Raw genomic sequence first — 26,450 nt, forward strand, 5'->3', positions numbered from 1 at the left:
AATAGGAAAGAATGAATCGATTTAATTAAAATTATTAAATTATAGTTTGTGTTTTCTACTTCATTTTCTATTCAAATTAAATGGAAATATAAATATAATAAATATTTTAATTCTAAGACTTATACTTTGTTTACAGATACATATTTTTCGAAACATATCGATTTGAAACATATTTCTTCAGTTTAATTTTAAAATATTGCGTTTCCTTGATGTATATTGAGGTAATTAGCAAGAAACTGCCAGTTTAAAGATGGCCGCATAGTAGCGGGCCGATGGACAGTCAGTTGGTTGTGTCCGTGGTCCTGAACTATGAAGTGGGCGGGACCTAATCCTCAGGAAGGAGGAGTTGTCGCTCATGACCATGTTTGGAATGAACAGGACGTCACGCTCCAAATATGGACATCGACGTCAGCTGCTGGGAGCTTCTAGTCCAGTTAAAGGACTGGTGGCGGGATCTCCGCGCATTGAAGTTCTGGTCCCGCGGTCCTCATGCAGCTTCTGCCGTCGTCTCGCGCTATGTCGGAGCCCGCCGCGCGCCGCTGCCCCATCAAGGTGACGTCCGTGGACGCGCGCCGGCTCCGCAGGCTGCTGCGCGCCGGAGCCGGCCGGCGGCCCCTGCTCTTGGACTGCCGGCCCTCGCTTGCCTTCCTGGGCTCCAGCCTGCGGGGCTCGCTGAACGTGAACCTGAACTCGCTGGTGCTGCGGCGATCCCGCGGGGGGCCGGCGCCCGTCCGCTTTGTGGTTCCCGAGGAGTCGGCGCGCGCCCGCCTGATGGAGGGCGCTTTCCCCGCGGTGGTGGTGCTGGACGCGGACAGCGCGCGCTGGCAGCGGCTGCCCCCTGACAGCACCGCCCGCGCTGTGCTGCGGACCCTGAGCGGGCTCCCGGACGGACCCCGCGTGTGCTTCCTGAGAGGTGAGCTGCTGTCCTGCGCCTGGGTCACCGGGCAGCTTCATGCCAAGTGCACGGGGGGCATCTGAGATCAAGTGCACGTGGGGGCATCTGAGATAAAGTGGCAGCTTCATGCCAAGTGCATGGGGAGGCATCTGAGATAAAGTGGCAGCTTCATGCCAAGTGCACGGGGAAGCATCTGAGATCAAGTGCATGGGGAGGCATCTAAGATAGTGGCAGCTTCATGCCAAGTGCATATGGAGGCATCTGAGATAAAGTGGCAGCTTCATGCCAAGTGCATGGGGAGGCATCTGAGATAAAGTGGCAGCTTAATGCCAAGTGCACGGGGAAGCATCTGAGATCAAGTGCATGGGGAGGCATCTAAGATAAAGTGGCAGCTTCATGCCAAGTGCACGGGGAAGCATCTGAGATCAAGTGCATGGGGAGGCATCTGAGATAAAGTGGCAGCTTCATGCCAAGTCCATGGGGAGGCATCTGAGATAAAGTGGCAGCTTCATGCCAAGTGCATGGGGAGGCATCTGAGATCAAGTGCACGTGGGGGCATCTGAGATCAAGTGGCAGCTTCATGCCAAGTGCATGGGGAGGCATCTGAGATCAAGTGGCAGCTTCATGCCAAGTGCATGGGGAGGCATCTGAGATCAAGTGGCAGCTTCATGCCAAGTGCATGGGGAGGCATCTGAGATCAAGTGCATGGGGAGGCATCTAAGATAAAGTGCCGTGGAAGGGGGCACTTAGCTGTGCACAAAGACTGAGCAATGTGACAACGTGCATTGATCGTGTACCTGGTAGACATATACACTGACAATGGGCACATCTGACAGTACAGTACTGGGGGGTATGTGAGAATTGGTCGTGGGTGGGAGTGCGGCTACCTGACGGCTGGGGACACCGGCTGTTTCTGGCAGTGTAGTGTGTTGAGCACAGGGAGGTTGATTGCGAGCTGCTGCTGGCTTTGGGTGTCTGCCAGGGAGTTGTCTGGCAGCGGTACTGACATATGAGGTTACAACTGGCATCTAGCACAGAGTAGACAATCGGACCGTGTGCATCACAGTACTGTACACAGTTGGAATGTAGTGGCACCTAATGTCGTACAGCGCTTAGAGGCGAGGTAACTGGCACTATACCGTGCGGGGAAATGTCATCGTGAAAGGAGGGCTAGTGACAAGTGGCTAATGCGATGGAATAAACAGTGCACACTGAGGGGGTCTAGTTGTGTATCTGTTGCAGCTTGATTAAATGTGGCCAAGTCGGCCTGCACGGGGGGAGGGAGCTCGTCTGTCCGTGCAGGGGGGGGGGGGGGGGGCTTTAGCAACTGGTTACACCAGGACCTGTAGACTGCGGTGCATGGACGGGTGCAATTGTCGGAGTCACTCGCACGGACTCAACACAGCCTGCAATAGTCCTAAGTGGCCACCACATCGCACCTGTGGACTTGTTTACCGCCGAGTGCATGGCTTCTGTGCCAGACTTCCTCGGGCAAGTGTATTTCTGAGCGTGGCGCACGGGATACTCGTGTACGCGACCAGCCTCTGAGCACACGAGCAGTTTATTAAGCCCCTGGTAGGAAAGGACGCTCCGATGCATCGCGTGCCATGTAGATGTCACGTATACCCAACTCCCAAGCGTCTCTCCGAGCGTCTGTTATGGGTTCTAGGCGCTTTATTATGACTTCGAAGGCTCTGGTAGTATGGAAGATGAAAGCAGTTAACTAAAAATGGTACTGCCTGCATATCTGTGTTTATGAACTAAAAATAACAGGTTGTACTCTGGAAACTGAAGTTTGCGGATCGATCTCGGATGCACGCTGCTGTGTTGGGGAAATTGCATGGTCTGCAAAGGACATGTTGTGTCGAATGTGCAGAATGTTTCGAAGGTTATGGGGGGCTATGAGCGATATTGCCTTGGAGCAATTTTGGCGAATTGCATGACTACAAATTCATATTGTGTAAACGCTCACCACCAGCTTGTGCCAGTGCACGCAGTTGACCCAGTTGGTGGTGTGTGGGTGTCTTTTGCTGTGCCCTGACCTGTACCGAGTACGGGCACTCACTCCGTGTGATTAGGAATACGCACGGCAGCAACTCCGAGCTAATGCCTTTGCAATCCCGTTTAGTCTATATGGCCAGATGTTCGGTGTGTGTTTAGTCGTCACAGCGGTATGACAACCTTGCGAGAGGCTTCTCACATGAGTGACACACATTACAAAACGAAGGAGAGCCCTTCTATAAAGTGACTTTTTTCTGTATATCTTGAAACACGCCTCGTGTTACTGGTAGAGAGTAGGGGCCGATTCATGGAATCGTTTGCATGGTTCAAAGGGATTTTGCACTGCCGACACAACCCCTGATTCATGGAACTGTGCAAAGGTGTGTTTTTACAGTGCAGTCATTTTGTACTGCAAAAAAATGACTGCTGACTTTGCACTGCAAATATACACTCTGCACAGTTCGCCAGTGCGACGTCACTTCGAACGACCCGTGCTATCGTGCCCGTTATCTGAACGCGCACAGTGCACCCTATAGCCCGCTTTACCCTCAGACTCGGGGAAAGGTTGGCTCGCTTCCGCGAGGTGCAGGTGTCTGGGTGGGGCTCGGCGGGGTCACTTCATGCCAAGGGCTCTGGTGCGTTGAGGGGGTGCCTGGCGCCCACTGCTGGCGGAAGCCGCGTGCGACTTCCTCGGCGAGGCTGGCAAAGGCCCGATCCCGTGTGATGCCGAGGCGGGCCGAGCTAGGATCCGCCTGGCAGTCAAAGCCACCGGATGAACTGCGCTGGTGAATGGGGCAACCCGAGGGCACGCGGAGCCATGCACCCGACACCCCTTCGTGTGGTGGCCTTGTCTTGGCCAATGTCGGCTTGTTTGAGTTACTTCACTCAAAGGCTAGTAGTTGTGACAATTCTTGCTTAATAGCTATACTTTAAATTGGACAATTTTGCATAGACTCCCACTTGTGGAATAACTTGCCATTTGCAACCGTGGTCTACTTTTTCATTGGTGCCCAATGTTATGCCCCACTCCGACCCTGACTGAGTGCCCCTTTCTGTAGCAGGTTGGGTCGCCTCGGGGGTGGCAGTGAGCGCAGGCGAGCGTGGCTCTGGTCCGCAGGAAGGTTCTGGGAGTGGGATCGGAGTGCGGGAGTAGGGGGTAGCAGGCTGGAAGGCGGAACTCGGAGTGAGGGGTGGGCGCTGGCCATGGAGCCGGTGAGCTGGGGTGGTTAGTGAAGGTGTAGCCAGGGAATTGGAGTGCATAGGCCCTGGGTGCAGGGAGCGGGAGCTTGTGGTGAGGGCTCGGAAGGTGCGCTGCAGTGGGTAGAGCAGTTATGATCTGCAAGATGCGTCCCCTGGGGTTCGTGGTTGGGGCACGTATGAGAGTTAGCTAGGGGTGTCCATGTCCAGGGGGAGATCTGGGTGTGTAATGAGGGTGCTCCTGCGGATACTCTGGGGTGTCCATGTCCAGGGGGAGATCTGGGTGTGTAATGAGGGTGCTCCTGCGGATACTCTGGGGTGTCCATGTCCAGGGGGAGATCTGGGTGTGTAATGAGGGTGCTCCTGCGGATACTCTGGGGTGTCCATGTCCAGGGGGAGATCTGGGTGTGTAATGAGGGTGCTCCTGCGGATACTCTAGGGTGTCCATGTCCAGGGGGAGATCTGGGTGTGTAATGAGGGTGCTCCTGCGGATACTCTGGGGTGTCCATGTCCAGAGGAAGAGCTGGGTGTGTACTTGGGTGTAAGGAGGGTGCTCCTGGGGGTGTGAGTGTCGGGGGGGGGGGGACAAGAGCTGGGTGTTACTCGGGTGTAAGGAGGGTGCTCCTGGGGGTTAGCTGCGGGTGAATGTCCGGGGGGAAGAAGAGCTGGGTGTGTACTCAGGCGTAAGGAGGGTGCTGTTGGGGGTGAGTGTCCGGGGGAAGAAGAGCTGGGTGTGTACTCGGGTGCTGCTGGGGGTGAGTGTCGGGGGGGGGGGGGGGGAGAAGAGCTGGGTGTGTACTCGGGTGTAAGGAGGGTGCTCCTGGGAGTTAGCTGGGGTGAGAGTGTCCGGGGGGAAGAAGAGCTGGGTGTGTACTCGGGTGTAAGGAGGGTGCTCCTGGGGGTTAGCTGGGGTGAGAGTGTCCAGGGGGAACAAGAGCTGGGTGTGTACTCTGGTGTAAGGAGGGTGCTGCTGGGGGTGTGAGTGTCCGGGAGGAAGAAGAGCCGGGTGTGTAGTCGGGTGCTCCTATTGGTTAGCTGGGGGGTGAGTGTCCGGGGGTGTACTCGGGAAGGCAGTGTGAGGATGTGGTGATTGCCGGGCAGGTGGTGGTGTGCCCGGGGGTGGGGAGTGACTGCTAGTAAGGAAGTGAGTCGGCTGTGGGTAGCGCCTGGCCCCGGGGTGGGGAGTGGAGTGCCGGGGGGAGCAGAGCCGGTGATGGGTAGGTGACTCATTGTTGTCAATGAGCGGTTTCTATCCTCCAGCAGATGAGTGTTAACCCTTCTCCCCCCGCCAGAGCCCAACATGACGGGAGGATGGCGAACGTCAGTGTGAGGCTGGGGGAGGGGAATAAATCTATCAAGCGCCCGCCTCTCTCGCTCTCCGCGTGCAGGCGCTGGGCTAAAAGGCTGAGCCGTGTGGAGTGCACGTCCTTAGCAACTGGAGTGCTGTACTGTTCATGAATGGAGAGCACGGTGTGTCCGTGTCACCCCAGGCCATGCATGCACGGGCCTCTACTGGGAGCATTGACTCCGCAGGGCCCTTGTATAGACGGGAAATGCTGACCAAATTCTCCCCACACGGCCCCAGAATCAAACTTCCTAAACCGTGGAACCCAGAAACTGCACTCTGTGGAGGCACCCATGGGTTTCAGGCTACATAGGGGATCCCTCGTGCATGGCACGCCTCTGTGCACCGGGTGCTACAAGGTCACCTTCCCCCTTTTTTTATTTTTTTATCTTATTTTTTGTCTGTAAAATTCCTTCATGATGCTATTCTGTAGCGATGGGGGCAGTTACGTTACAGTTGAAGGCAGGAGGCGTGGGGGGCTCTAACCGTGATCTATAGCGCTTTGCGTGCTTCTCGGCGTTGTAATGGTTAGCAACCATTGTTGATGTTACTCAGTTTATTGACATCGGAGGGATGACCTTGAGCAGGCCTGTCTTACTGAAGCCTCAGCTATCCTCCTGCCGGGGCATGGGAAGGCAGGAACGAGCATGGTCGGCCAATGCCCCAAGGTTCGCCCATCCGGCTAGTCTGGCCCCGTTTGAGTTAATGTCCCTGTCCGACCCTGCGTGGAGGAGGGAGATCAACAGAGGTACCACGTGACTCTGTGGCTGTGGAGGGGGTGCAGGGGTCTGTTATGACTGAAGCTAGCTTTCTTGCCTCCCACTTGTTTTCTAGAGAGCGCGCGGCTTTAATTGGGCCAGGATTCCGCCCCGGCAGTCTCCAAATATTGTCCTGCAGCCAGGGCTCTCCAAACTGACCTCCCCTACCCCATTTCTTTAAATATGAGTGCCAGTACTGCTCTATGCCAGTACATGCCCCTCCCCCAGTAATGAATCACATCAGTTAAAGAATTTGAAACTTTTCAAACACAAAGGGGAATAACCACACATTGTTGATTTTTGCCACGCATGCGCATGAACGCATTATCAGTAAAATGCTTTTAATTAGTTTGCACGAATAATGCATTTATTTCAGAAGAACTATTGTTTTGACCCTTGATTTGATGTTCTGTTTCGTATTTGAATGTACTTATTTTTGTCAAACTTTGTACATACATTAATCACATTTAAACTAGACATGTGTTCCTTTCGTTGCACATATGTAATCTCGATTGGCTCTGTTTGGTCACATCTTTACTCACACAGGCCTGTCCTCTTAGTTATGTACTTGGGATTTGAGGCTGCACGGAACCCCTCTTTAGGCCCCGAATCACAACCCTTTAGATTAGAGCCACCCTCGATTGCTTAACTCTCTTAAAGCACCGAAGGAAGAGAGCGTGTGATGTTTGGAGTAGGTGCACACCTTTCCCAAGGTATGTCCGCGCAGAGCCGCTCTTTTTCTGCCAGGGGTCCCCGTCATAGTAATCATGATTGCAGAGGGATTGGGGGTCCTAGAGTTTGCTGCGGTGCTTGTCAGCGCGGAGCTGAGCCTGAAACCTGCCCTTTTCTCTTCCAGGGGGCTACGAGGCCTTTCACCAGCTGTACCCGGAGTGCTGCGTGGAGCAGAGAGGGGCTCTCCTTGAAGGAAGTGACGCAGATCGAAACCACCCCGAGCCCCATCCGGAGAAGCTCTGCGCCCAGCACAAGCCCGCCTATGACCAGGTGTGTGTGGGGGGGAATCCGGGGGCGGGCGACCCACGCTTCCTGTTTGCACATTTGCTGAGCGAGGGAGCTTTGCGAGAGGCGGGGACATCCAGGGCCGAGCCTTGTGCTGCTTAACTTCAGAAAGTCGTGCTGCGCTGCAGAAATCCTGTTGCTGATTCGATGCTTTCAAGTATGTATCGTATTCGCCGCTTCTTTGGTGAATGGTGCGCGTGTGCATAGTGTAACCCCCTACTAAGTGCCGACGCCGTGGCTTTACAAATAAAAGAAGTGCAGGTGCTCAGAACCGGGAAGTGCCAGTCGATTTAAAGCTCTGCTTACTGCTGGAGACAGAGTAACTCAGTGTACATTCTTTTTAATGTGGCCCCAATGTCCATGTGCGTGAATGCAGAGAATTGCCGCATGCAGTCCGTTGCATCTTGCTCTGTCCCCGACATTGAACTCCTTGTGCGAGTGCTTTGCTCAGTCACACGATGCATGTGTGGCCTGTATGGCGAAATCGGTTGGCAAAAACGTGTTATGAATCAGGCCCATTGGCCCTCGTTCCAAGGTTGGCGGTAGTCATGGCGCTTTTAGCGCCATGACTACCACCAATAACGGGACCATGTCCGCCCTCGTTCAGTGGGGACTTACCGGTCCAATCCGACCTTGGCGGGACTGGTAAATCCCCATTGAAAAACTAATTCCCCATTCCCATTTGAGCCCCCATAGGACTCAATGGGAATGCGCGAATAACGGTACCGCTAATTGCGGTACCATTATTAGCTCTGAAGTCCCTTAACTGGCCCCATCCATAACGGAAGGGACCCGCTAAGGGACCTCGGAATAGGGCGAACGGAGCCCGGTATCTCTTTGCGCCCACCTCATAATGAGGCCCATTGTATTTAATTTCAAGTGTATTCTCTGCAATTAACTTATTCTCCCTGTGGGAGGTGGCTTGATCTGGGGCCCTTTCGGAACGTGCATGCAATGGATGGATTCCTAAGAGTCCAAATTACCACACCAACTCAGGAAGATGGCAAAGTACTGTTTTATTAACAATTCTCTAAAACGGGGAGTTACAACGGACATTAACGGGCGTTCGCACCATTTGTCTCAGCGATCTTTTCATAAAACAGACTTTAAACTAAAAGTATGACATCTATGTGGCAAATAATGAAAAAACTACTAGGGATTGTGATAGGCTTAAGGGGAACATTTATGTATATATTACATTGGAACTAGGATTGTGATTGGCTGTAATCTTCAAAACCATTAGTACACCGTTTTCAATTGGTCTCCAAAGTATAAAGCCCTTCGTTATGTGGACCTCTACAATTGGTTGGCACGCTTGTGCCATGTCATTGGGTTCACTTAGCAGCATGTAAGCCTAGACCACCCAGGTGCAGGGAGGCGGGCCTGACTACCTCCCCACCCAATTAGCCCAACATCTCATCGCCCAATTAGCCCAAAATCTCATCACTCAAGCCATATGCCATGAAGATTATCTTTTGTACTTGGCCCTGAAAGTATCCTTGTCTCTGGGAATACACAGGAGTGGGAGCACTCAGTATCGTTGTTCTAGGACTCGAGTTCGACTCTATTTTCATCCTTGGCTCACGTGACAGGAGACCACGATTTGGTCCAATTTGCAGGTTTTAAATGTCTTAATAAAATTTGTCACTCTGTGTTTCTATGCACCCTAACGGATGATTCATCATTTGCACGTTCACTCCTTTCAAGAATCGATAGCTGACCTTGGCTGCTTCAGTTTTGATACCAGGCAAGACAGCCTTGCCATGCAGCTGCAAGATTTCAGCTTTCTTGCTGCGACACAATTTTCCCCCCCTTCATGGGTCCTGGCTTACTGAAATGTATAATGATGTCCAGCTTCTACAGAGTGGCGGCTTTGCCTGCATTCTGTTCACTACATATAGCCAGCTTCTACGATGACGTAGTCTACTTGCGTTTCAGCGTCCGTACAATTATTGGACGGTTGATTCTCTGCAGCACTTCGTGCACGTGTAATCTTCTTTTTCGTATTTAAAAGTTTGACTATTTCATTAGTTTCTGTAGGATCCATACACCCTCTTCTTCAGCCAATCTTCTGAGATGTCGTTCATATTTTCTTATCACGTCACAGACTTCGTTCTTTGCTTCTTTTTCATATTCCTTCAGGGAGTAGTTCTCCCTCAGATGCTTCTCTTCGGGGATGCTTGCGATAGGGTTGTCTCAATAGGTATCTTCTTTCGAATATACGCTGCGTTATTGGCACAACTGCTGGTGTCAAACACGACACGATTTCAAACTTTCAACATATCGGAGGTAGAGGTGTGGGATTTCCTGCAGAGGCATCCAACTGCTCCCCTGCAGGCTGTACTCGGTGATCGAAGTGGGTGGGAGCGGTGCTCTTCTAATTACAAAAAAAGTGTTACTGTTCCTATACTTTTATTTTAAAAATAAACTGGTCTGTAATGGTTTAGTTTTAAAATAAATGTCGGAAGAAGTTGAAACTTGCACTGAACATTCCCTTAAACAGCATATGTTTGGGGGGTTTGGATTGCGTGCGGGAGGGGGTGCAGCAATGGGGTTTGTGGGGAGAGGATGCAGGCCAGCAGGGAACATAGTTCCACTACTTTTTGCACACTTCGACCAGTGACTGTACTAGAAATGCTTAAAAAACAATTGAATCTGTCACATTAAATATGGTAGCGATGGGAAGCGACCCGTGCTCTGTCGCACCTCCATTCCCACAAGAAAAGTGCCTCTGTTTTGGGACCTGCACACGTATTTACCAACAGTGGCCCACTTTAGTAAGTCCTGGGGTCCTAAAAGTCCAGCAAGCATTGGTAAAGCCAACAGTTTTGCATTGTGTATACATATTGCCTTTCCCATGCTTACACAAAAGCAGAAACTGTTGGCCTTGGCAATGCCTGTTTGTCACGTATGTCTACAGTCGAGTAATCCTCACCTTCCAAAACGCATACATTGTTACTTTACTAGTCGGGCCAGAAAAGGCGTGTTTGCTTCACGTTCTCTCGGGAGGGAAGCGCGCCCCTCCCCCACCCCGGGAAGGAATGTGACCCCTTTCTTTCCTGTCCAGGGAGGAATGTCTCGCACTGACCTCTTCCTGCCAAGCATTCCTGGCATTCTTTTCTCACCAAGGCGTGGGGGCAGAAGTGGGGGGTGCAACAGGAGCGCCTGAACCCCCTCCCCACCCTCTCCAGTTCCGCTGTTTCCACTCGAGCAGGCATGGCGGGCGTGCTTTGCGCCTCCAAGCAGCATCACGTGAATCGCAAATTCCGCTGCAAAAAAGAGGTCACTAGAAAACTTGAAATAATTAGGCCCCAACTCTTTGATAAGTGCATACTACAACCGCCCCCCATGGCCAGGATGCCCCCTCGCGAGTTCCGCTGGACAGCCGTGTGTTCAGTAATTGCGGATTTTATGAAGCGCCGCACCCAGCCACACCCAACCGTAGATTGAATGCGCCGGAAGTGGCCGGAGAGCACGGCCTGGTTTAGTTTTTAATATTGCGTGTGCCATCGTGCACCTGGTAGATCTCTAGTAAATCGTATCACACCAAGGGTCTGATGTTCAGTGGGGCTTTCCCATGTCAAAACATGTTTGTAAATCGGGCGTGAAAAGTGATTTTAAAAAAAACAATTGAATTGCCCCTTTGGTGTAGTGCCCCTCCCTCTCGCATGTCAATGTCCAGCTATTTATAAAGTGCACCCTACGTACCCGCCATGTTGCCATTTTTTCATGGACACTACACGGAGGTGGAGGTAAATCATTTTCAAACACAATGGCGCTTTGAAACACAATGCTGTTGTATAAAGCGCCTTACACATTAAGAATAAACAAATGCGTTTCGGTACACTCCGGGAGCCACATGAACCCCTAGGCCGCAGATGCCAGCGGTTCGCTCCTTTCACAGGACTGGTGCTTGCGCTTAACCCCAGGCACCCGCTTCCACGGGAGGCCGTCTTATAATTAAGGAGACTGGTGCTGGCCTCGCCTGCCACCAACCCTCCCTGGGTGGGCTGAGCAGGAAGCGGGCTTTCCCGCAGGAAGGGATCGCCTAGGAGGGGTTTAATCGGAGCGGAACAGACGTGGACAGGCACATGACGGCAGCTTCTGCCCCTGGGCGGTGGCACAGTGACTCACTAGAACTTATGCCGCGGGGCCCCGAGCCGACACCCTGCAAGTGGACAGCCCTGGCGTCTTGCAGGGTCAGCCAAGCTGCTTACTGATAAACCCTCGCCCCTCCCCCTCCACCCCCTCCTTGCATATGTTTGGCATCGGAGAAAATTAACATCGTGTTTGTAGGGAAGGTTTGTTCAGCACGGGTTCTATTTTGCATGTTTTTTTCAGCGCTTTCCCCTTGCCACCCCTTTCTTTTTCAGACACGTCTAATATACTCTATCAATGCGTTTTGAGCAAATAACATAACCCACTCTTTCAAGCCAGTCTCTGTAAACCTAGCCGTTGATTGTGCACATTCACAAGTAAGCGGGGTGGGGGCTGAACAGCTCTGAGGGTCCTTAACGTTGCTGGAGTTTGTACCTCGCAGCCTATTGATGCCATGGCATGATTGCTTAATGTTGTCATGTCGTTTTATATTATTGGACTACAAATCCCAGCATCCTAAAGGATAATATAACTAGGATTGCATATTGGTAGCTCATGACATGGCACCAAATGGCAACCACGTTTCATACTTTAATCCGTTTGTATAGATCATGCTAATAAGTGTTTTCACCAACACATTGTTAAAGTTTTGTGTCTGTGCACAGGTAACCACCACATTGCTATTGTCCAGATCCTAAAAGTTGTTTGCAGTATTTTGGCTAAACATTTACTAAGACTTTATTTCATTTACTCTGGTGCCAGGCAAAGTTGGTAAGCATAGAGTACATGTGTAGTGCTACCTAGAAATCTCACCTTCTGGTCGCTTTCTTCACAGGGCAGCCCAGTGGAAATCCTTCCATTCCTCTACCTTGGCAGTGCCTACCATGCTTCCAAATGTGATTTCCTGGCCAACCTGCGAATCACCGCCTTACTGAACGTGTCCCGGAAGAGCTCGGAATGCGTGAAGGACCAATTCCATTACAAGTGGATCCCTGTGGAGGACAACCACACTGCAGACATCAGCTCGCACTTCCAAGAAGCCATAGATTTCATTGGTGAGTAGCCATTCTCTTCTAGGCTGGGTTCTATGGTGTGGGCTTGTGAAACTAGTGGGCCAGGGTTAAAATCCCAGCTGTACATTTGAAGACATTGTGATCCTAGCCCATCATTTGTCTGCAGGACTCTGTTCCCTGACCTGACGAAACTGCAATGACCACTGAGGAATTCAACCATCCCCACAGGGAATGTTGTGCTCGCCTGTTTTTTTTGTTGTTGTAAGAAATGGAATGATGGGAGATCAACTTCGGAAAATGTGTGGGGCTAGTCCGCACACATTTCCTATGCTCGCCGCACAACAAACACCCAGTCCAGTACACTTTGGGGGGGGCAAACCCTACAGATCCAATCCTCCCAGTCACATTTAGTTGGAATGGGACAGCCGGGAGTACATGAAACGCATCAAGAGGAGGAGACCAACACCTTCCGCCTGCCATGGCCAGCCTAATTAAATGTCAAAGGCTCCATGGATCCACCCTGCCCACTGTAGTTCTGTGTGGTGGCAGTGCATACTGATGAGTTAATTGATGCAGGCCTGCAAAGAGGCCTGGTCACAGAACTAACAAAGGGCAGGAAACCCCAACACCCTTTTGATATGCAATGTGTCAGCTTGAAGCTCGCTCCCACCCCTCAGTATGAAAGGCAGTGAATGTCATGTCTGGAACAAATGTTTACAGTAGGTAACCCCTGCAAGGGAACCCCCACTTTCAGAGGGAAGAAGTATGTGATTTGATGGAGACAGGAAGTCTGCTCTCGCCATAACTTCAAGGGAGATCTGTGCTTTGATCAGGAGCCACAGAGAGCTCAATTAACCAGAGGCACTTTGATCCACAACAGACAGGAAGATGTGTGAGACTTAGTATTACATGTTGTCACCCCTTACCTTTCCTGTTGCAAAGCACTCTGGGTATGTCCTCAGGCATAACAAAAGATAGTTGGTGACAACCCAGGATTGGTTCTTTAAGTTAGTCTTGGCCTGCACCCATCACTGGGACCCATTTGGCTTTAAAAGTGGGTTGAGCCCCTCTTTTGGTAGATCTGATGACTTTGAAAGGAATAAGGACTCTTTTGGACCCTGGCTGAAGGTACAGTGTGCCTTACAGCTTCCGCCATTGAAAGAGGCCAGGATTTCCAAGAGGGAAGCAAGATCCCTCTCGTAAACTTCTCCCAGGGAACAGAGGCAGATACCGGACTCAAAGGACCCGTCCAGCAGCACCAGAACCAGTACCCAGCCAGCACACAGCGTGCCCTGCTACTTTCTGCCAGCAAGCTTCCTATGTGGGGAAGTGTGAGTCTCTGACCAAAGGACAAGGCCGTTGCCTGCAAACCCTCTCCTCAGCTTTGGCCATACGCCGACGACACATGCCCAGCAAAGAAGCTAGTAGGAGTGCCACAAGAAGCATCAACCAGCATCCATCTTTTAAGGACCTTTTGAGGCAGTCGAGCCCTCTAGCTGTGACCGGTTGCACCACTGTTGTCACGCTGCAGTCATTAAAGCCATCCGCGACACCTCGCCGAGTGTTCCCGATCTGCCATCCAGCACATAGATATGATTTGTGACCCTGAGTCGCTGTGTAGGCCAGCCTGCAGCCGCCCGTCCAGCCTCACTTGCCCAACTGCATGCTACCTGCAACTGTCTCCCGTCTTGAACTGTTTCAGGAGCTGTAGTGTCCTGGAACCGGCTTGATGCTGTCACGCATCAAGGTCATCTTAAGAACCCAGTACATTGTGGTTCTGTCCCCCTGGTCCTTCTCTGAAGGCCCCTAGTGACATTTACGACCCCTTGCTCCCTTGCTGCTGAAACCGAATAACCTTGAACAGTGACTGATTGCTTTACAGACTACCCTCCTCTTAGTATCCAGAGTGCACGCCTTTCCTTTATGAAACTGTCTGCCCTCTGTATTCCTTTACAGGGTAGATTGTATTTTGTAGTGTGTTAGAACTGTCTGTTCTAGTAATAAAGTAGATGTTTATGCAACCTTGATGGACAGTTCCTTTTTATCATTGGGTAATAATTGTATTTTCACTGTTAAAACTAACCAACGATCCACAACCTTGCTTAGATAAGCCTGCCTTTCCATCCACGTTACTCGAATTGGACAAGGTTTATAATTTACTTGTGTTTCCAGTCTGTTTGCATCCCTTCTGGTGTACTAGAGGTGTGGGGCTGTTTGATGGTTTAGAAACCGATATTAATCCCTAGACCACTGGTGCTCTGGAAGTTGATTCGCCACAAACACTTATATTGACCACTCCGTTGTCTCCTTTCCATCCCTCCTACCAGTACAAATCTCCCTCGTGTGCTTCCTTCCTTCTGTTTGCCATTCCTCTGCAGACCCCTAGCGGGGACAGAATGTTCCAATCTCCAGACATGCATCCGTGCTGGGGCAGTTCTGTGGGGGTGGCTCACGCAGTATAAAAAAAAACATAACCACCTTGTCATGGATGTCAAAGTTGCCCTTCTGTTGCAAGATACTAAGGGCCTGACTTACAGAGCGTTTTTTCAATGGGATTGCACCATAGTAAAACGCTTTTGTAAATCCGGCCCTATGCATTGCTGTGTGTATATCGCACACATGCCACTGGGGTGGCCTCCTAGCACTGCTTGCTTTTCCAGGGTTGTAGGCCTCAGTGTGTAGATAGGCCAGCGTGCGCTTGACGTGTGAGGGTGGCGTGGGCAGACGAGGGGCACCCAGGGTCGTGCTGCTGCTTTCTTGTCACTGCATCTAATGCAACCCCAGGGGTTGGGGTGGGGGGCGTGCCCGCCACAGAATGCCCTGGCCACTATCCGTACGTGGCATGGTGTAGTCTGGGGCAGCTGTGCTTCAAGGAGTTTGACATGCTGATGCCCACCGGGACCAAACACACTTAGAATGTGCCCAGTGAGGGCAACGGGTGCCCGGATGCAGGGACACACACTCCCCCCCCCCCCCCCGTGTCGCATTCCTCGCTGCTTCTTGTTTGCAGGATGACAAAACACCAACCCAGGAGACGTGTGATTGTAAACACGGAATGGAATCCCTGCATTTCTGGATGGGTCGGGCTGTGTATGGGGAAATAAAGGAGATGGCCTCCCTTTTCATGTTAATTTGCTTCCAGTGCTCTGGTCTTTTAGGGGGCGGGGTGTTTTTGTTGTGAAGCTGTGAGTCCCCCTGCAGGGTGACCACTTGCCCAGGATCTCGCTGTGCAGGAACTGGGCCCGACAAAGGCTCTCCTGCCATGCTTGACAGCTCGTCTCAGGAGACCGCAGGGCGCTTCCCCTCCTCGGTGTGAGCTAATGCGCCTCGAGGGGGAAGCTGTCCACTTAGTGCTAGGCTTTTCACTCCTCCACATGAGAAGGCTGAGATGTGCGAAACAAACTGGTCTTCTAGTTTCCCTGTCGTGGTGCTAGTCTGGGAAAAAATATCCCGCGCTGTGGCCCATTGTTGAAAGCATACCTGCCTACATTTGAAAATCAAAATTCCTGAGATGTATGCCCCGCCCACAGCCACACAATACTCCGCCCATTTGCACATGGCTCCGCCCACACGCCCAACAGGTAAACTCGGTTGTTGTAGGCTTCAGTTTGCTTACTATAGCATTGAAAATAATTCATTCAATCCTCTAGTAAGCAAAATGAAGGCAGTGCCGCCGCCTTCATAATAGTGCTATCAATGCATGTCACTGGATTGAAAGCCGCATTATTCCTGCAGCGGCGCCGCCTTCATTTTGCTTACTAGAGGATTGAATGAATTATTTTCAGTGCTAAGGTAAGCAAAATGAACGCGGTAATAATACTGCTTTCAATGCAATGATATGGATTGAAAGCACTATTATTACAGGGGTCGGGGGTCGCATTGAGCGCCGTTTCCGGGTCCCGGCCACTTCTCCACCCGATTGGCTACCGGCGGCAGCCAATCAGGTGGAGAATATGGCGGGACCCGGAAAGAATCTCAAAATTCCTGAGATTCACGGGACTTTTCCGGAGACCCGGAGAAATGCTTAAAATTCCGAAGGTTGGGCAGGTATGGTTGAAAGGTAGATGGGCGTCTAGGGCTACTGTGAAGGGGGGGGGGGGGGGGCAATTGTATTAGTTCAGCCAAGTGTTTTCAATGATTCCATACCCGGAAGAGGGCCACCTGGGCTGTCCCCAATTCATCCACGCCCCCCTCTGGGCTGTCCCCGATTCATCCACGCCCTGGGAGATGGCCCTCCGCGCCCACATCGTTGGGCTGTCCCCGATCCACGCCCTGGGCGATGGCGTCCACATCGCTGAGCTGTCCCCGGTCCACGCCCTGGGAGATGGCAACCACATCGCTGGGCTGTCCCAGTCAAATCTCCTGGGTCCTGTTAAGCACAAACAAAAAGGTGATGGCTGGAAGGTTTAGAATGAATCTTAACCACTGGCATTGCTCTGGGCAACCCTCCAGACCACCGTTCTTCGCCTGCCTAGACACTACAGAAGGGGAAGACCATTTGCCTGTTGAGCACACCATGACCCCCTCCTCCAGTCTCCCGTAAATGGAACATTTGCCGATTTTTAGAATGGTGCCTGAAAGTCCAGGAAAATGGCTAGGACTGTCAGATGTGCGACACAACAGTGACTCCACCCCAGCCCCACAGACCTTTCACATGCAGAGGATTTGTTGGAAGGTTTGCACGTTTTCCTGCAGACCAACCAGTTCTCCACTGTCTCATGTTTTTTGTCTCAAAGCCACGACAGTTTCCTGAAACCTGCGACGGGGAAGCACTTGCAATCAGGAGTCCTGAAGTCTGTACACAGGGGACTCGGTATTTTTTTACAAGCCTCTTCAGTGCCTTGCGCGCATCCCAGTGCCCGGGAGAGGGAGCGCGCGTAATGTAAAGGGCACGGTGTCCTGCCAGCTGCACTCCGAGTGGGGGAGGAGAGCCCCCCCCCCCCAGTGACCTCGAATGTCCGTTCCATCAGCTCGAGGGCAGGCATTGGATGAAGGGCAGGCCACATCCTGGCTCTGTGGGAAAAGCCTCCTGCCTGAAGAGGCCCCGGCTTTTATGAGCTCGTTCGGTGTTGCTAATGGGTTAGAAGCGTGCTTTGCACAGGACGTGGAGGCAGCATGGCACCTGGGCACTACAGCCTAGGGTGCTAAATGCCTCCTCCTTCTCAAGGTCTTGCCCTCAGCAGCGACTGTACAGCCAACAAGTCTGGCCTCATCCCAAGGGGCGCTTCTTGGCGCCATTTTGTTTTCTCACTTTTTGTATATGTATTTGAAGAGCAACGATGTCCATTTTGATCTGAAATGACTCGCGATACGTTTTCCGATGGCGGGAGCAGGGTGCCTGTACAATAGCTCAAAGATGAGAGCACGTGGCGAGGCGGTTAATGCGCCTGTTCAGAAAGTGGGACATGCCATGAACAAAAAAAGGCGCACAAAATGAGGATAGTCCCTTTGAACAAACATCACACGGCCATCTAGAAGGCCTTGCTGGAAGTTCACCTCCAGTTCTGAGCCACAGCAGCAAGGCATTGTGGGCATGCAAATTGCCCCACATACAAGCCCTTTTCTCCAAAAATTGGCTTTGCTTTAGAGTGCAGTGCTATTTTATAGATGGTTTAATCAACCCAAGACCTTTTGCAAGGCTGTCGGGACAACTGCATACACATTTTCACCTAAAGTGGAGTACTGTTTAAATATAGAAAATTACATTATGAAGTCTCACTGGGGAAGGTGGCGGGGTCTGTTGGGGGGGGGAGGGGGGCATAGGGGGAGGATGGAGGAGAGGCTCCCTCGCTAGCGATTGAGTCCAGTTTAAGCCGAGCTTTGAAGAGCTCTGCGGTTGGGCTGACTTTGATTGGCAGTCGTGTAGGGAGAAAGGCAGAAGCGAGGGTATTGCATGGTGCTTCAGTACAGAAGAAGATCTTGGGGACCGAGGTGGTGAGTAAACTGAGATACAATCAGACACTGAGGTGCAAGACCATTGATGGCCCTGTAGATTAGGAGAAGTAACTTGAACAGAGATCGGTAGTGCAAGCCAACCAGCATGTTGTGGTAGGATCTGGGTAGGATGTAAAGAGTGCAGCAGTCAAATTGAGGACTTTGTTTGTCTAGCGGGAGGAAGGAGTAGACGGGTAGGCCGCTGCACCACACATGCAGGGGCTGAGTGCTGGCCCTCTGTTCACAGAAGCAGGCAGGTGTGGGGAGATTCGGAATGTTGTCACGACGCCCCCTGCTGCTTCAAAACGCATAATTCACTCCAATTAAATAATTCCTGCAAATTGCAGGGTTTCATAACATTAGCTGCATGGACTAAGTAAAGAATAGCACATAAAGAACTCTTGAGTGATGTCCAATAGAACTCCCACACCATGTAAATATATTGGGGAGGGTGGATTTCAAATGTCATTTTTATTTTTTATCCCAGAGGCGTCTGTATTCTATTCTTGCAGCTGCCACCAAGGAGTAGGCGTCTGGTTAAACACACTTTTGATCACAAACCAAGGAAACCATAATAGGCAGTTATTGGGTGATGGCGAGCTATGAAAAAGCCAGCTCCCCTGCCTCCGTGAGCCTCCTTTCATCACCCCGTGCAGATAAAAGGCAGTATTCCACTCGCTGCTGTGAACTTGAGCCTGTCAGTAGGGGGCTTGGCTTGTGCCTCTGGTATGTGGTGAGTTGCAGATGTGTACCCTGGCTTGTATGGCAGGTGCCTGCTATTGGGGATGGGGGAGGGAGGGTTCTCTTCACTACACCGGCCCGCGAGGTGGCTTTCAGGTGTGATGGATGTGTGCCTGCCAGGCCGTGCCCTTTGGGCGTGGGGCGTCATGAAACGCACAGGATGTGGCCGCGTTGTTGTGCACATGGCATCTTGGTATGCCAATAAGTGCCGGTACCGGCCCTTCCAGTTTGAAGCTTCGGGCTTTGCACGGTGTGGGTTGGGCGCGCAACTGTAGAGGCCACGAGCGAAGGTTACACACGGCATTCAACACCGAAGCTGGCGGAGATCAGATATCGGCCACCTTCACCCCTGCTGTTCAGTGCAGAAACCACATCTTGCACCACCCAGCGTGGGCAGGTCCCGTCCACTGCGGACGTGCACCATGTTCAGAACATGCGGAGACTTCTTTTGCGGAACGGAACGTGCCGCTGTGGCTCTCCAGCCCAGGCCTTGGATGTGAGGTGGGGGGGAGTGGGGGGGGGGGGGCCTGCATGCGTCAGTGCAGCGGTGCCCGCCGTGGGAATGCCCCCAGAGGGCCCAGGGCACCGCAGCCTGCTCACCACTGCGTTGGAATTCATGTTTTGTCATTTAGAGGGGCACGCGTCTGACCCATGAGGCGAGTTTGGGGTTCAGTGGCTGCAGACTGTCCATGGCATATAGCAGGAATGCACCCTGCTCCCCAGCCTAGAGTCTCTTGGGTGGGCGATGGTGTCTGCGGTTATGTAGACCTGCAGCACGAGCGCACCCACACTCCCTGCAGTGCAGGTGTTGGGTTCGCAAAGGGCGCAGGTGTCTACAAGCCTCACATGAGCACCAGATTTGCGTGCACTACAGGTGCAACTCCACCTGGCCCAGTCCCCAGCCCCCTGGCAGCCGGGGGCTTGGAATGGGGGCGTAATTACAGGGCTTCTGCAAGTCAACAGCGCGGCCTTGATATTTGCGGAGTCACAGGGACGCCGCAGCTGCCACCAGGCAGCTGCCACCAGGAAGTAAATGACTTCCCTGCGCAGGGCTGCTCAGGGCAGCAGGTACACCCATTCGCAGACATGGAGGCTGTGCCCTCGCCTGGTGCCAGTGGAGGGCACCTCGCCCTGGCCTGCAGTCATTTGAGTTTTGTACGGTCCATAAACCACCTGCCATCCTCTCCTAGTTTCCCACGCCCGTCCTTTACAGGAGCTCAACTGGAAAAATGGCCACAGAAATATCTTCCGGCCAATTCTCCATTGGTCCTTTTCAAAGAAAGAAGTTCATTTCTGCAGTGGGGGGCTGGCAGGGAGCGGTGAACCGCCCCAATACTCTTATTTTAAATAAACCATTCCAGAATGGTTTTGTTTTAAAATAAGTGTAGGAAGAAGTTAAAACTTGCACTTCGGTGCACTGCACTGAACGGTCCCGTAAACAGCAGGCGCGTTTGGTTGGGGTTTGGATTGCGCGTGTGAGGGGGCGTGGCGATAGGGGTTTTGGGGAGCGGGGCAGGCCAGCAGGGATTATAGTTCCACTACTTCTTTGGTCACTTCACCACTACATTTCTGTCACATGCTCGCCCCAAATACCAACCCCACATCTGGCAGCCTACATCTGATGGGTCCATGTTTTCTTGATTGTTTGCTTCGGCGCGGCAAAGGCAGGGTTTCCTCTGAAAATGACCGATGGGCGGCCACACAGGCGCTATAAAAGGGCGCTACCCGCAGAGGGCGGAGACCCGCACTGTGTGGCAGTTAACCCCACCCCGTCCCCCTGACACGCTCTCGGGGCGATTGCACACGAGGACAGAGGCCTTATCAGGCACGGTTTGTGACCCTCCTCTGTCACCTGCAATTAAGACGTGACCTCGCCCCCACCCCACCTATCCGGCTGTAAAGCTAATGGCCGAGTGGGGAGTATCCGAGCTCGGCTGATAACCGGGCTCTGTGTCCTGCTAACCTCAATAAAGCCCCGCCGAGGCAGGCCTTCTTGGGCAAAGTGGGGTAGTCTGCTTATTGTGGGGAGGGAACCCGCCTGGCGCCCTGATTCCGGCCGCCACCAGCACTGGAGGGCGCGCCCGTTGCCATCGCTCGTCCTAAGGGCTGGTCTCAGGAGAGGTCTGGCGCCCTCCATGGCATTCCACAGTTTTATGGTCCTCGGTGCCATCTCTCCTGGGAAGGCCTTGTTCTTTTGTTATCCTGGGGCCGCCGCTTCCTGGTGACCTCTCCTTGTGGCCGAAAGGGCAGCGGAAGTGCAAAGGTCAGCCCCCCCTAAACTCTCCGGGGGCTGCTGGGGCGGAAACCTCTTTAAACACAGTCTGTCAAGCACACCTGTCCTGTCGCTCAGTCGCCCCTCGGAAGGTCGTTAAAGGATCACGCACGTCTTTTTATTGGCTATAAGGACATCTCGTATGCCCCCACCCCCAGCAGGCGTCAGTCAACAGTGGGTACGAACCTTTCACCCGTCCTTTAACTCTACAAATCTTCTAATGCGTGTAGCACTTACGAAAAGGACTTCCTCAAGGATGTTCCACAATAGACCTGCTTGGCCCTGGTGTGGGCCTGTTCAGATTCTGAGTGCCAAGGTCCTAGAGCTGGCTATAGTAAGTCAACCTCTAGGAGCCCTAAACGTTTCTTCAGGAAAAACCTCGGCAGTGCCCCCACCCCGTAGCGGTTTGCTGGATCAGCGGACACACATCCTGGCTCTACCATGCATCCCTGTTCTGTGTGGTGTTTGCTGGATCAGCAGGAATGCAACCCGGCTCCATGTTTGGTGTTCGCTGGCTCAGCAGGCATGCAACCCGGCTCCTGGCTCAGCAGGCATGCAACCTGGCTCCATGTTTGGTGTTTGCTGGCTCTGCAGGCATGCAACCTGACTCAATGTTTGGTGTTTGCTGGCTCAGCAGGCATGCAACCTGGCTCCATGGTGTTTGCTGGCTCAGCAGGCATGCAACCTGGTGTTTGCTGGCTCAGCGGGCATGCAACCTGGCTCCATGTTTGGTGTTTGCTGGCTCAGCAGGCATGTAACCCAGCTCCGTGTTTGGTGTTTGCTGGCTCAGCGGGCATGCAACCTGGCTCCGTGTTTGGTGTTCGCTGGATCAGTGCACAAGCAAACTAGTTCATGCGGCTTCATTCTCGTAATGGCCATTGCGTTCTCACTGCAGGGACGCTCTCATTGGTCCGACTCCGTGGTGGTCCCCTTTGGAGGAAACATGTCCTCCTTCGGGGGGGGGGGGGGGCCGCCTGAGGCTACTTGCCTGATTTGCATATGGTCTTTCCCCTTCTGTAATGGCTTGGCAGGCGAAGAACGATGGTCTGGAGGGTTGCCCCGAGCAATGCCAGTGGTTAAGATTCAGTCTAAACCTTCCAGCCATCACCCCTTTGTTTTTGCTACTTGAGGGGCGCCTTCTAGAACTCAGACGAGCTTATTTTTGAGGGTAGAGGCACCTCAGACTCGAAGGATTTATTTGTGTATTGATCTAACCCGATGCAATGCCCATCACCGATATGAATCGCATGTCTGTTGGGTAATTCACTTTCATCTAAAGACTCATCCCTGATTGTTCGAATGACTCGCTTGTATGTGTACACACTTTTATGGCCCAGCAGGTTTCCCCGTGCCTCAAAGTTGCATTTTGAGGGGACAATAAACCCTGGGTTTGTCCCTGCTAAACCCACAGGATTGTACCGTACCCAGTTTGCTTGTCCGTCTGATGCTGCCCACAAGGACAGCCCAGCTCTGGAATGCCAGACAGTTCACTTCTGAATGGTAGTGCCACCACCCATAACCGCAGCCCAGCTCTGGAATGCCAGGCAGTTCACTTCTGAATGGTAGTACCACAGCCCAGCTCTGGAATGCCAGGCAGTTCACTTCTGAATGGTAGTACCACAGCCCAGCTCTGGAATGCCAGGCAGTTCACTTCTGAATGGCAGTACCACCACCCATAACCAGAGACGCTGGACCTGGGCCTCGCGGGGCCACAGGAGGCGTAATCACGTGTCTGGGCTCGCGGCTAATTGCGCTCCCAGGAGAATTGCCTGGCATTTCGGCGCTGGGCTGTACTTGTGGGTGAGATCCGGCTGATCTGCAAATGGCTAAGTCTGCTGTGATATGACCCGGAGAGCTCAAACATGTTTCTGGGCACCACCCCCAAAGAACGGGACATTTAGCTGTGTTTCTTATCATTTTGCGGGGGGGGGGGGGGTGGAGTGGGGGAACTCCCACACTTTTGGCAAACTCAAGATTTCCTGCGTTCGTGGGCAAACCTCTTCAAAATGGCTTAGGTGGGAGAGGATTCAGCCTGTGCGAGAAAGGGCAATGAGACCGATTGGTTGGCTACATAATGGCAGACCTGGAGAGCCATCCCCCGGTGCCCCAGGGCCTCCTGATCCAGTGGCGGGGGGTGTAGGGAGGTGCTTCCGAAGTATAAACCCCACGCATCTTCTAGGGAGTGCAGTGTCTGGTGAGAAAGTGCCCCTTCTCTCCAGGACAACATCATTTTACAATCGTGCATTTAAAAAAAGTGACTATTAGGTGTTGCTGATTGGAGGGAGATGGCATGTAACGGGTGGCACCACCCATTGTATGCTCGTGGCCACGCCAATCCTTTCGCCCATTTCCCATTCTCCTGCCATCTCTTTAAGCCAGTCTATCCACCACTAATATCAAACGTTGGCTGCCAGTTCTAAGCAGTCCGGTTAATGGCTTGGTTTCAGCTGTACATGTGCTACTCTTCTAAGGTAGGAGCAGAGCGGTTAATGGCTTGGTTTCAGCTGTACATGTGCTACTCTTCTAATAAAAATGTCTCCACCTAGTGCACTTCCGCCCAGTTGATTCATATCTGTTACTTCCACTGAAGTCCTGTTAAGAACACGTATTGACAAAAGTAACAATGTTGCCTTGTGTACTGGTAATGTGCAGTTGCCGGGCGCTGCTATCTTATGCCCAGATAATGGTACCATGTTCCATCTACTGTAATGTTATGGCCAGCTAGTACTCTATTGGCGGTGCCTGGCAAATGCCTATCCGATGCCTGCCCCAAAGCAAGAGGGGTGTCTTGGCCAATGCTTTTTGAATGTACTGTTAACCTCTGAACTAAAGATCCTACTGCAGACAGACAGCTAGTGATGTCTTTTGCCATGGGTTGTGTACTGTTCACCTCTGGAGGAGAGCCTTCACGGGCGATAAGGCTGGCAATCCGCTTGACCCATGATGGCTTGGCATGGTTATTGGTGTTGGAGTTCCTCTTGCACACAATCGTCTGTCTCCTTTAACATCGTCTAGCGCGAACCCAAATCTTCTCAACTTACTTTGGGGGCCCCGATGCTAATCATGTCTTGTACCCTGTTTTGTTTCAGACTCCGTCCGACGAGCTGGCGGGAAGGTCCTGGTACACTGCGAGGCTGGCATCTCGCGCTCCCCCACCATCTGCATGGCCTACCTCATGAAAACCAAAGCCTTCCGCCTGGAGGAGGCCTTCGACTACATCAAGCAGCGGCGCAGCATGATCTCCCCAAACTTTGGCTTCATGGGTCAGCTGCTCCACTACGAATCTGAGGTCCTCTCGGCCGCTGCCAGCCTGCCCATTGCAGCCTGCAAGCGGGACACAGTCAGCTTTTTTGCAGAGGAGATGGCTCTCACAAAGACCTTCGAAGGCTCCCGCTATCCCTTCCCTACCTCGGTGTTGACCGCCGTGCCCCATTGTTCGCCCGTGCCCATGTGTTCGCCTGTGCATAAGCTGACGCTCAGCCCTATCACGGCATCCTCGTCTTGTTAACTCGGACAGAGATCAAGGACTCCTTTCTTGGCAACTGTGATTTTCTTTTTCTTTCCAAGGCGCTCTGCTCCTACCTGTGCAATACAGAAGCTTTTCATGGCTGAAGAGAGCGCTGGTCCTCCCCGGTGAGATGCTGAGCCTTGGAGCCTCCACAAATCCCTCCGGTTTGTTGCAGGGTATTTTTCTTCAAGAGACCCATTGAATGGTATCCAACTTGCATCTTCTTCCATTTATCGAGTGCTTCGTCCTACTGCAAAATTCTGCCCTTGCACCTCCACACCAAGTATTTGCCTTCCTGGCAACTTAGAATATTTGTGAAAAACGGAAGGAAATAATATATTGTATGCAAGCCAAACGTAAAGAAAACTTGATTTTATTTTTCTAATGGCAAAGACTTGAACTGTGTCGATTTGTGGTGGTTGTTTGTGTTTTGCCTTCTTGTGTTCCACTGTGATGGGAAGCACACCATGGGAATCTCTGCAGGGACTTGTCAATGTGTAGAGGACAGTTAACATCTAAAAATTGTGCTGGCAAGTTTCGTGAAGTGTCCAGTACTATGCTTTAAATTAATGACTTGCTTGCCTTTCTGCCAACGGGCCTTCAACGATTTGGTTCTGAAACTGTTCTTCCCAGATGTTACCACTAGATGTAGCTGTTGCCCAGAAAATGACCACATCCGATTGCAAAAATGGATCACTTATCAGTAGCATCACCACATTGGGTTGTTTTGATTTACCGGTAAAGCCAGTATTTTTAACACCCTCTGTACCCCAATAAAGTCGTGTATTAAAAATAAAATTGCGAAAGGACGCTTTCTGGCTAATGCCTTGAAGCAAATTTGAAAGCATATGGCGCGTTATAAATCAAAATAAAGAAACTTGCCTTGATAACTAACTCGTCTCAGGCAAGCCAAACAGAGTTCTCAGTAAGTTTCTGGAAAAGTTGGTGTCCCTGCTGCGCATACAAGTGGCCATTGCCTAGTTCTTCCCACATCACCAAATAACACATTGTTTGTCTCCCCGCGCCCTCTTGGAAGTGGCAACCCTAGTTAACCATTCCTGCTAGAATTCAGACCAAATAATTTATCACGTAGCTTTCGTGTGTGCAGGTGGCGCATAGCCAGGTTCCAGCCGCTCTAAGCCTTCGTCTCGTTTAGTATGTCATGTTCAACACGCACTTTCGACACTGCACTGCGTTACAACTCTCCGTTCCCTGGATCGCGCCTTGCTACCAGGAGTAGCATGGTGTTCAAATGTGTCTTTTTCTTCAGGTCTGTCAACGACTTTGTTTTTTTGTTACAGAGAACTGCAATAATTTCTGAGAACTTGTAAATGTGAAGGACTGGTGGAATGCTTTTTATAGTGTAAATAAACCTCTTTATTTAACACTGTGTCCTGAATGTTTACTGAAGAATTGCACACGTGCTGTACAGTTAATACACAGAAAATAACTGATGTGTCCCATAAACTGGGGTCAAAGTTCTCTTCTGGGAAGAAATCGTATTCATCAGTGGCACAATGTGCTCTGGGAAAGAGTTCAGGAAAGTGAACACATTGGGCCTCAATAATAATGATGTGTTATTAATGTAGCGCTTTACAGAGCACATATTTCATACAATATCACCCAACCGAAAGTGGTACTCACTTATCGACCTCAGAAGGATGAAAGGCT

General features: G+C 51.8%; 1 protein-coding gene across 1 annotated transcript; it reads left to right on the forward strand.

Annotated features, from left to right (window-relative positions):
• Positions 1-432: 432 nt before the first annotated feature.
• On the forward strand, positions 433-26,164 carry DUSP5 (dual specificity phosphatase 5). The gene is made up of 4 exons (XM_069611770.1): positions 433-913; positions 7,053-7,198; positions 12,147-12,366; positions 24,361-26,164. Exons 1-4 carry the CDS (start codon positions 490-492, stop codon positions 24,777-24,779), a joined length of 1,209 nt encoding a protein of 402 aa, XP_069467871.1. The 5' UTR covers positions 433-489; the 3' UTR covers positions 24,780-26,164.
• Positions 26,165-26,450: the final 286 nt, after the last annotated feature.

The sequence above is a fragment of the Ambystoma mexicanum genome, chromosome 8 (genome assembly GCF_040938575.1).
Source record: "Ambystoma mexicanum isolate Mex_15411 chromosome 8, UKY_AmexF1_1, whole genome shotgun sequence".
Classification (NCBI taxonomy): Eukaryota; Metazoa; Chordata; class Amphibia; order Caudata; family Ambystomatidae; genus Ambystoma; species Ambystoma mexicanum.

Bases quoted from the DNA above. Each gene is read 5' to 3' on its own strand.
- DUSP5 (XM_069611770.1), top strand. From the start codon at position 490: ATGCAGCTTCTGCCGTCGTCTCGCGCTATGTCGGAGCCCGCCGCGCGC. The intron at 914-7,052 runs GTGAGCTGCTGT...TTTCTCTTCCAG, and splicing joins CCGCGTGTGCTTCCTGAGAG to GGGGCTACGAGGCCTTTCAC. The intron at 7,199-12,146 runs GTGTGTGTGGGG...CTTTCTTCACAG, and splicing joins ACAAGCCCGCCTATGACCAG to GGCAGCCCAGTGGAAATCCT.